The sequence below is a fragment of the Platichthys flesus genome, chromosome 10 (assembly GCF_949316205.1).
Source record: "Platichthys flesus chromosome 10, fPlaFle2.1, whole genome shotgun sequence".
Lineage (NCBI taxonomy): Eukaryota > Metazoa > Chordata > Actinopteri > Pleuronectiformes > Pleuronectidae > Platichthys > Platichthys flesus.
In genome coordinates this window covers 16,759,362-16,769,487 of record NC_084954.1, presented here as the reverse complement: position 1 = coordinate 16,769,487, position 10,126 = coordinate 16,759,362, and the positions used below count along the sequence as shown (strand labels likewise).

Genomic DNA, 10,126 nt, shown 5'->3' with positions numbered 1-10,126 from the left:
TTCCTCACACTTACTGTCCCAATAAGATACATGTAATAATAAAAATGACTGTTAAAAATGTATATTTTATGGATGTTGATTCAATGTTATCATTGCAAGTTTTGCAAAAATATTTACTTGTTAGAATTGCTCCACAAACAAAACATATGTTTACAAACGTTTTTCCAATTGTTTAATTTATTCTTTCAGTAAATGACACATATAAATAGTTTCTATTTGTCATAAATGTAAATACATATATATATTTAGAGGGGAAAGAGTTATCTTTACTTTAGTTTAGTTTATCTGCAATTTTATGGTGGATTTTCTATGCGAGTGCTGACAGAGGAAAGGGAACAGGAAGGACAGGACATTATCGCTGCTTCAATGTTAAAGTTCATATATTCAGTCTGAAACACACACACACACACACGCACAGACACACACAAACACACACACACAGATGTTGTAATACTCACATTTGATAATAAAGGCGCAGTTTCTTCGTCTCTTCTGTCTCCGGTGACACGTTCCCTGTATTCATCTACCCCGAAGTCTCCGTTAACACTCATGTTTCTGCAGCTGAGACCTGACCACACAAACTAAAGTTTACAGCTGCTTCTCTTCACTTTATATCTCTGTTCAGTCGCTGATTCTCTCGTCAGCTGATCACCACTGTTATTGTTGTTAACCGGCGCTCGCGTCACGTGCCTGTGGTTTCCGTCGCATTAACTCGTCAGAGATGAAACCGTCCAATCAGGGTTCAGCCCTCCGCCCGTTTGACCAATCAGCTCTCAGCTCCGGTCCCACACTGATGACGCGCCACAAGCGTGCCCGAGAGCGGAGGGATGTCAAGGTCTGAGAACTTTACACTGAAATCTTTCCCTAATAATGCCAAGAATTTTACCTTTTTAACCTTGTATTGTTAAACGCGTGCTAAACTTTCACTTGGTTTACATAGTGTTTGTATTTTCAATGTTCTGCTTCCGTTCCAGGATCCTCTGCAGAGTCTTAACGTCTGCACACACACACAGAAACCTCGAAGCAGCTGCTGCTCACCTCTGGTCTGCAGCCTCTCCAGCAGCCTCACTCTGTCCTGGCTCCTCTCCGAGAACCACAATGGAGCCTAAACTGTACCGGTCCCCTGCAGGGGTCCGAGGCATGACCTCCCTGGACAAAGAGGCCTTCACACAGACCATCACGGTACCAGCCTTACGGGTGCCCATCAGGGTCTTGAACAAGGTGATAAAGAGCCTGAAGAAGTCGACCATCCAGCGCCCAGGGATGCCAAGAGTCGTCCCAGACACAGAGGACGGAGGCGACTTCCGTCTAATCCTGTTGGACCCTCACAGAATCTCCTCCCCGAGCTGCTTCTCCGAGGCCGAAGCCGAGGTGCTGAGGTCCTTCGAAGTCCCTGAGGAGCTGCATTCCCACGAGCTGCAGCTGACCTATGACAACCTGAAGAGCGAGGAGGTGCTGGAGGCTGTGCTGCCTCAGGGCCAGGACGTGACCTCTGCCTTCAGCCGGGTGGGACACATCGCGCACATGAACCTCAGGGACCACCAGCTCCTGTACAAGAGCCTCATAGGTGAGATGCAGACGTGAACAAGCCTTGATAAAGATTCTCCACGTCTCTCAACTCTACTGTAGGGAGAAATAACTATTCCTAAATATATTCCCCCGTTATATTATTTACAACATCATTTTCAATTTGCTCAATCCAGTTAATGAACCCATGTTCTGTCCCAACAATTTATTTAGGATTTCCCTCAATTTGTCCCTGTCTCTATCTAAGTGTGGTTCAAGTATCTTTCACTCTCTCTTTTATAAGGTTTTGAACTGTTTGTATTCATTAAAAATAAAATCTGTAACCCATATTTTAAGCAAGGATGTGTGACACTAAAGCAGCATATAGATACTTTCCTTAAAAAGAAAAGGAACTCTCTGTTTTAGGTTTCATTTAGTCAAGCTGCTCAAAATTGCACAAACTCATTGATATCAGATCCATGAATTACACTCACAAATCTACATAAATTCCCCTCAACATTAAAGCCCCTGATCCAAATCAACACCAATTGAATAGGTTCTTTCTTGTTTTCTCCCGTGATCAACCAAGTTTCATGGAAATCTGTGAAATTGTTTTTATTGTAATCCTAAAATCCCTAATCCAAAGATTTGGAATTTGAGATTACCCATTTAAGGTTAATAAAAAAAGATACAGATATTTTAAATAGCCATACTTTTATATATTATCTTGAAATTATTACATTTCTGAATTCTTAAATCAAACTTACTCTAAGAACCATCCAGTTTATGAAGTTCTACCCACTGTCACAACTTGTCTGTTGCTTCCGTTCTAGGTCAAGTCATCATGGACAAAAACCCTGGCATTACCTGTGTGGTCAACAAACTAAACATCATCGACTCAACGTACCGAAATTTCAAAATGGAGGTGCTCGCTGGAGAGGAGAACATGGTTGCTAAGGTAAGTTATAGAACAGATACAAAGATAATGACATGTGTATGAACATCCACCGAAGTTTGGAGAAGCATCTGATTCTCGACCTCACTTATCTGTGTCTTGCAGCTGAAAGAAAATGGGGTGACGTATGAGTTTGACTTCTCTCGTGTGTACTGGAACTCCCGGCTGAGCACAGAGCACCAGCGCGTGGTCCAGCTCGTCAAACGGGGGGACACCGTGTTTGACGTGTTTGCTGGCGTCGGGCCCTTTGCCATCCCCGCTGCACGCATGGGCGCCAAAGTTTTGGCCAACGATCTCAACCCAGAGTCCTACCGATGGCTGCAGCACAACTGCAAACTCAACAAGGTGGAGAGCAAGGTGCGGACGTTCAACCTGGACGGCAGAGCGTTCATCCAGGGCCCCGTGAAGCAGGAGCTGCCTGCGCTGCTGAAAGGAAAAGACAGCGTTCATGTGGTGATGAACCTGCCGGCTTTAGCTTTGGAGTTTCTGGATGCATTCAGAGGCCTCCTGCACCAGGACACTCCCTGTGACGAGAACTTACCCACGGTGCACTGCTACGGCTTCTCCAGAGAGGACGACCCGGACACAGATGTGGTGAAGAGGGCGTCCCGCAGCCTCGGGTTCCCCCTGGAGAACCGATGCTCCTTGCATTTTGTGCGTAACGTAGCTCCCAACAAAGATATGATGTGTGTGAGATTCACAATCCCTAAAGAAGTCCTCTTCAGCAGCAGTGATGATCAGACAGGTGGGAACTTGTTTGTCAGACATTTTACTAGAAATTTTACGATAATTGGCAGATTAATCAATAATGGAAACTAGAATGGCACTCATCTCAATCGAGGCCCCTCATGAAACCACATTTCAATTCACTAGATCCACATTTTTTGGAGATCTGCACCTAATTGCACACACATCAAAAACAGTCCCCTAAAACATGTCTGTAATTATTTCATCAAGATCGGTCAATTAATGTAAAAATGTCAAAATGCCCCATGACGTTAAAGAACGTGAAAATAATCCTTGATCTGGCCCTAAATTGAAAGGGTTCTGTCTTTGCCCCGAGTAGCTTTGTTCAATTCTGCTGACAAACAAACAAATAAACCAAGAGATGGGGAGGAAAACATAACCTTCTCTGGGATGGTAATAATCTTTAGTTGCACATCGGCCAAAGTCGGTTCACGAGTAAGTTTCATTTTGTTATGTTCATCTCTAAATGTTTTTTTTCAATCTGTCCACAGAACCCTCAGAAGAACCTGCCCCAAAGAGACAGAAGTGTGAAGAAACTGATTCAATATAACATTTTACAAGGAAACGTTTTATTTGAGATTTTTTGTTTTATGAGAGTTTAAATACGTTACATTTTTTGCATCTTTTTACAGATGTTGACAGATCCTGTCACCAGAAATGTAAATTTCAATCAGTTTTGGTTTAATCATTTACCCAAGTTTTTCAAAGGAGAATGTGTCACAACGGTTATCATTCAGGACTTGACATGTTTTGTCCTGCATTGTTTCTTTTCTTAAATAAACCTGTAAAACGATGAACAGACGCTTTGGGTTCTTTTTGATTTATTTTATTGTAAAATTTACACAACATAAAAAAATAAACCTTGACCAAAAAACGGTCATACTGTATCACCACCCACCACAGACAGCAGCTCTCCATGGTGGCAGCAGAGCAGGATTTATAGTCCATTCAGTCACATATTAATCCAGTAGCTGCTGTTACTCCTCTCTGAGCTACGAGTTCATCCTTTTAAAGAGAACAGCCCGCTGAACGCATCCTGGACGGCTCGATGACACGCCAGAGCCGAGCTGTATCCTCCAGCTGTGTCCTGAGGCATGGCAGCCCGCACGTGGTTCAGATACCTGGGAACACACACACAGCTGTGGTCAGCAACAGGAGTGAGCTATTTTGTAAATAATGTGAGGGACTGGCAGCCAGAGAGCTGCTTTAGAAAGAAACAAAAAACTGGTTCCTGTGAGTGTAACTCGAGGATAATTTTATTCTTCATTAAATCCACACTTGAAGTTATTTTCACTGGCTCTCCGAGACACTTTGTCCCTTTGATGAGATCAACGGAGACAGACGGAGTCATACCCCAACACTGGAACACCTTGTGCCTAAAAGCCTCTCCAACATGGCTCTATTAAAGTATTATAGGTGTCTTTTATTTTTTGAGTGCTTACAGATGTATCCTGCCAAAGCCCCTTTTCAGGGTCTTAAGTAAAAGCCAAGAGTCACTGTTTATTTTCACATCGGCACGCAGACAGAAAAACAGTTCAGCTGTTAATTTAGTCTCCGCTGTGATAGATGCCCCTGTACTTATGAGTGTGTGTGTTGTGACGGGGGGGGGGGGGGGGGGGTACCTGGTTCTCCAACCACTTTAATCCTTCCTCTACAGTTATGTGCCATCAAAAAGCAATCATTGGGTTGGGGTGGGGGTGGGGGGGGGAACCTCCACACATGATCAGTCGCGCTTTCTCCCAACATCTAACTACAAAGCTAAAAAAGCAAAGTCCCCCAACGACTGAGACAACACGTAGCTTTGCCCATCGATACTGCCCCCCCGCAGAAATCATAGTCTTCACAGAGAGGTCTAAAGCCCTCACACGAGTCGGGCTTCATGGCCCTTGTTCCTGTGAGCCGGGGGGAAACTTCAAAGTGAAATGGGAATCAAGAGCACAGACAGTCCTCTGTGATTTCTGCGCTCATTCAAGCTGCTTTACAGAGTAACCCAACACCTGTGGGGAGGCTAAGACTGAGAGCTGAGACGTGCGTGTGAGTGAGTGAGTGAGTGCGTGTGTATATGAGAGATGTAGAAAAAGGTGTTGGTGAGACTGCAGCCTGAATACATCATATTTTCGCTCTGGTGTTTTACGAATCTTGATTTTAGTTTACTCATTTCCTTGTAACGCAATAAAACAAAAATGAAGTGGAACATCCTGAAATTAAAAACTAGACTATGACATAAACACGTAAAGTCCAACATTCATGAATATAACCTCGAGGAGACGACCTTGTCAAGTTTCATGACGGACGGCGAAAGTGAGAAGAGGCGCGGCGAGAGATGTCAGTCAGGTCTCGCACACAAAGACCACTCATCACCCACTAGAGAAACAACACACAAGTTCAAAACAGGAGGCTCAGTGATTAATAATAACTTCATTAGGCCCAAGCTGCTGTAGCCTGTCCTTCAGAGCACTTGAGGGAGGTCTTCTCGAATGGCTTCCTGCATCAGATGAGTGCTGTCTATTGATTATATTGTACTGGGCCTTTTTAATGGTGAAAAAAGTGGGCTATTTACAGCCCGGCTAAGTCTGCTCTTCCTGCTAATCTAATCCCCAAGCTACTCATGTGGTCATTCCTTCCAAGAAAGCTGAGAGCTCTGTGTAACCTTATACCTGCCTGCCCCTAAGGAGGGAGCGAGGGAGCAAAAGAGAGAACATGAGAGAGAGAGCGAGGGTGAGGGAGGAAGAGGGTGAGGAGCTTGGGTGGAGGGGTGGGAAGTCGAAAAAAGAGGGAGGGAGGATGTGAGGTGAAATCACCTTTGGGTATCATAGCCACAAACCCTCTTCTCTTAAACCAACCCTGTCTGCCCTCTGCTCACCCCTAACACCCCAGGTTAGTTCAGTTCTGCTCCATTAACCCGGCGGAGTGTATCCGCATCTTCCTGTAAAGGCCGGCCTCTCGCATGTACGCACGCATTTACCGGCTGTGGATGTGCACGAAGCTTAAAGATGATCTCTCACTCCTTTCACATGACTGTACTTGACGGCGCTGACAAAACCAAGAGGGGACTGACAACACCTGGGACGTGCAACAACAAGAAATGCATTAGAGATGTGGCGCACACTTAAAACACACTCTTTACACTGCTCTCAATCATAAAAACCAAAAACAACACGCGCACACACACAAGACTCCTGAGTAACAGACGCTTCGAGCCCCTCTGACGCTACTGTTTCACTGTGTGCATTAACACTCTACACGCCCTCCCACCCCACAGCCCCCGTACCCCCCCTCTCCCTTTCTCTCTGAGGACTGGACGGCCTTTTGTTCGCAGGGCCCTGAAACCCAAGCCGTTTCGGCCGGTAACATCTTTCACTCTCCAGGCCCCACTGGAGCATTAGCTGCAACTCGATATGGGTCTTTTCAAAGCCTCGTATTATTGGGTAAATATGGGTCACTTTGGACTGGCCCATTATGTCGCTCGAGGGGGGGGGAGCGGGAAAAGACGAGTGCAGGTGATGAAAACGACCGGGTGAAACTATGACAATGTGCGTGTCAGACCGGTTTTCCATTCATATAGACGCTTAGAATAGTGTTTTTTTGTGCTTTTTCTCAGATGTGGGTTACTGTAATAATCCTTTGAGTGTTTATATTCCCAAAAGCATTGCACATGAAGAAGTGCTTGCATTATTGTTCAGCCTCTACCATGTGATATTGGCCCTCGCTTTCTAAATCCATGTGCACTTGGATCAGAACTGTTGGGAGCTAACAGCATTTTTCCACTTGAGTCTGGAACTCCTAATACCTGGGCAACGTCTCCTGCTAATGCTAATAAACAGTCTGAGATTTTCCTGACGGGACAACCAAAGTATTCCCCCCTCCTGCTCCCGCTGCCTGGAAAACACCACAGAGCCCCATCTCTAATTCAAAGTGAAAAGATAAGTGGCAAAATGTTCCGGCGGGTTCCGTGTGACTTCCAGCTGAGAAAGTGTGGCTCCTTTTTGTGTTTGGAATCGGCGATGCTGCTGTGGAATGGGGGGGGATGTGTTTGGCTTCTTCAGGGAAATGGGAAATAGCTGTAAGGCTGGAACTCCGGAGGGAAGAGAAGAAGAAAAAAAAAAAGTAGATATCCGATGGAGGTGCTGATTGTTTTGGGCCTCTTGTCTAGACTCCACGTGTTGGCTGGAATTGGATTAAGAGGAGCTGTGGCAGCCCGGGCCTGATGGAAAAGAGGCCTGTAATGCTGCAAAGGTTATTTGAGCGCGCAGACACTTAATCAACAGGCAAACCGCAGAGCAGGCGCACAAGACAATGGAGAATTCAGAATCGGTTCGAAACAAAGCTCGGTGCAGAGCTGCTGTCCGGGGTTTGGCTGCTTTCATACATGAAGACTTAACGTTCATGTTCACCACTGAGCAAGTTCAGAGACGTTGAACCGGCTCCTCTGACGGGAACTTGGGGAGATGAATGAAGAAATGGGATCTTCTCAGGGAATCAATTAGGGATCACACATAAATTGTGGTCAAATTCCTGATGGTTGGTTTGTACCATTTCAATCTTGAATTATCTTGGTTATTTGGTTGATACTGTAACTAGCTGTGAGCTGCTAATGCTCTGGTCATAGCTTGCGATTGCTAGCTGCAACTGTCGCCAAATCTTGTGCAATTAACAAAACTGATATTTTGTCTATTGGAGTCGCCCTTCTCTCCTCCACTCCTGTTCCAGTCACTTTGTGTTTTTATTTTATGTCGTCAACACCGGACATCGGATTTATTTACATATGGTTGTATTTGACTCTTGCTGTTGTATTTCTGCAAATGTCCCCAATGTGGGACTAATCAAGGCTTATTTGATCTTGTCTTATTGTTCTTACATACATACTTGTTTTTTAAATGCAAATTTATTGACTAATTTAAGTTTAGATTCAAACCAGCATTGCAGGGGAAAAAATAATCTCTAGCAAGCGAAAAGCCTTCTTTCTTCAATGTTAATGTTTAAAAGAATGACAGGTTCATCTGTAGAATCAATTCATTTTAAAAGTCTCAAACACTTTTACTTCAAAATCTCAGCATGAACCCAGGACCAGGCCTCACCTGTCCACTCTTACAGCCCCCCCACTGTTCAAGGGTCATCATTTGTTTTTACAGCAGAAAAGATCTGAGGCTTTTTGGATTCAGCTTGTCGTCAGCATGTTTCATGACTCGAAGACTGACTTTCAGGCAGCTGGGGGGAAAAACTTTGTATTCTGTTGAACCCACAAAATGATGTCTACAATGAAAAATCAATACATTTTGCCCTACATGCGCTCGCTCCAAGGACTGGAGCCTCATTAGCTATGTTTATTAAAGCGCGGGAGCTTAGACTGGTGTGTTGAGTGGACAATGAGGGCAGCTAACAAGCTTGGGGCAGTCTACATGTGAACAGAGGCTGTGAGTCCATACATGAGGCGATTGCATGGCACAGTGAATGTCCGGAAGTCTTCCTTTAGCGCTCTGCTTCAGCAGTGGTCGGAAGATCCCTGGCCTGGGAAGGATGGTGGCTGAGGGGGCGGTGGAGGGGGGCACACACCTGCCAGATGATTTGTCATTATAGAGGGGTCAGCACTCAGCTGTCACCCCCTAATCACCCATCCTACCCCTTAAGTCACCCCCCCTCCCTCCCTCCCCCTCCCGTTCACCCCCCAAACTCCACTCCAGTCCTCCAAAAACACCCCCTGCATTCCTCAGGCGGCTCCGGTTTCACTCTGCCCCATCTGCCCCTCCTTTCCTAAACTCTACCCTGAGAGAAAATGTACCCCTGTGAGAGAGACACAGCACACTGAGCGCATTGTGTGGATGTGCGATGTGTGCGTATTGCCGCCGTGTGTGTCTACACAATTCTCATGTGTGCGAGTACATGTTTATCTAAGACCGGAGCTGTTTGTATCGATACCAGCGGCCAACTGACGGAGCAGAATTTTCTCTTGTGTAGAATGTGTGAATTGGTCCAGGCTGCGGCCCAGAAACGAAAACCCCCGCAGACAAGCCAAAACACAGAGGACTCTCACAGGTATACTATATCTGTCAACAGCGGTCTTTCTTCACCACGGGTCAGAGGTCACACTCTTCCACTGAATGCAGCTTCCTCTGGGACGTGCGAGTGTGTGTGTGAGATCCTCAGCCATTAGCCTACCCACTGTCCACCAGATTACCTCAAGTTGTGCTGTGTGTGTGTGTGTGTGTGGGGGGGGGGGTTACATCATATCCTCACGAGCCCACAGACTCCTTTCTGTTATCATGTGCCTTTTCATAACCCCCCGATGGGCTGAGTCTGCCTCTCTGCATCCCTAACGGGCGGAGGACGGGGAGCTGCGTATCTCTAACACTTTGTAAAGGGGACAACATGTTTAGAGTGTTAACAGAAGCTTTGGTTGACACTTGACATTACCACTTATAGAAATACACTCTCATGTTAAGCGCATGGCGACATATATGTTGCTCTCAGGACGGCAGCTTGTCAGCACCAGGGATAATGACATGAGATGGACGCATGTTTTTTGTCTCTGAAAGACAGTTTTGTAGAAGTGACTATGATAAAGGTCTATTGTGCAACTTGCTCCAAGTGTCACCTGTCTTGACTCATCCAAAGTCAACTTGTGTCTCAGCGCTGCACCTCTCCTCCTTAACCTGATGGGGGCAGTAGAGGCTGACTGACTGGCTGGCTCGGCCACTGGTTTCACACCTATCCTCACCAGCCCTGGGGCTCGAAGTGGCATCACACACCCCGCAGGCCACTCGATACAGACAGCATCTTTCTCTCGTCTCCTGAGCTGCCACTTGATAACTCTGCCCCCCGGAGAGCCTTGAGTTAGGAGGAGCGAGTCAAACCGGACTGGAGAGGGAGGTTAATGACATGACATCAGTGTCGTCATTAACCAAATGGGGCCGTAAACAA

At 45.9% G+C, this 10,126-nt stretch overlaps 3 protein-coding genes across 4 annotated transcripts in view; 1 reads left to right on the top strand and 2 right to left on the bottom strand.

Moving 5' to 3' along the window:
- Window positions 1-676, bottom strand: part of slc38a6 (solute carrier family 38 member 6) — a gene marked incomplete in the record, with an annotated part of 10,717 nt that extends 10,041 nt beyond the window's left edge. Inside the window, 1 exon segment of the mRNA XM_062396486.1 lies at window positions 459-676. Coding sequence (XP_062252470.1) covers window positions 459-551 — 93 coding nt within the window.
- Window positions 677-756: 80 nt separating this feature from the next.
- trmt5 (tRNA methyltransferase 5) lies at window positions 757-4,009 on the top strand. The gene is made up of 5 exons (XM_062397277.1): window positions 757-835; window positions 975-1,567; window positions 2,340-2,464; window positions 2,567-3,206; window positions 3,700-4,009. The coding sequence occupies exons 1-5, from the start codon at window positions 828-830 to the stop codon at window positions 3,756-3,758; spliced, it is 1,425 nt and encodes a 474-aa protein (XP_062253261.1). The 5' UTR covers window positions 757-827; the 3' UTR covers window positions 3,759-4,009.
- Window positions 4,010-4,018: 9 nt separating this feature from the next.
- Window positions 4,019-10,126, bottom strand: part of mnat1 (MNAT1 component of CDK activating kinase) — a 37,352-nt gene continuing 31,244 nt past the window's right edge. For both annotated transcript variants that reach the window (XM_062397279.1, XM_062397278.1), the window contains exon 8: window positions 4,019-4,329. In XM_062397279.1, coding sequence (XP_062253263.1) covers window positions 4,209-4,329 — 121 coding nt within the window. In that variant the 3' untranslated portion in view covers window positions 4,019-4,208. The remainder of the gene's footprint in view (window positions 4,330-10,126) is intronic.

Bases quoted from the DNA above. Each gene is read 5' to 3' on its own strand.
- trmt5 (XM_062397277.1), top strand. The intron at 2,465-2,566 runs GTAAGTTATAGA...TGTGTCTTGCAG, and splicing joins AGGAGAACATGGTTGCTAAG to CTGAAAGAAAATGGGGTGAC. The intron at 3,207-3,699 runs GTGGGAACTTGT...ATCTGTCCACAG, and splicing joins CAGCAGTGATGATCAGACAG to AACCCTCAGAAGAACCTGCC.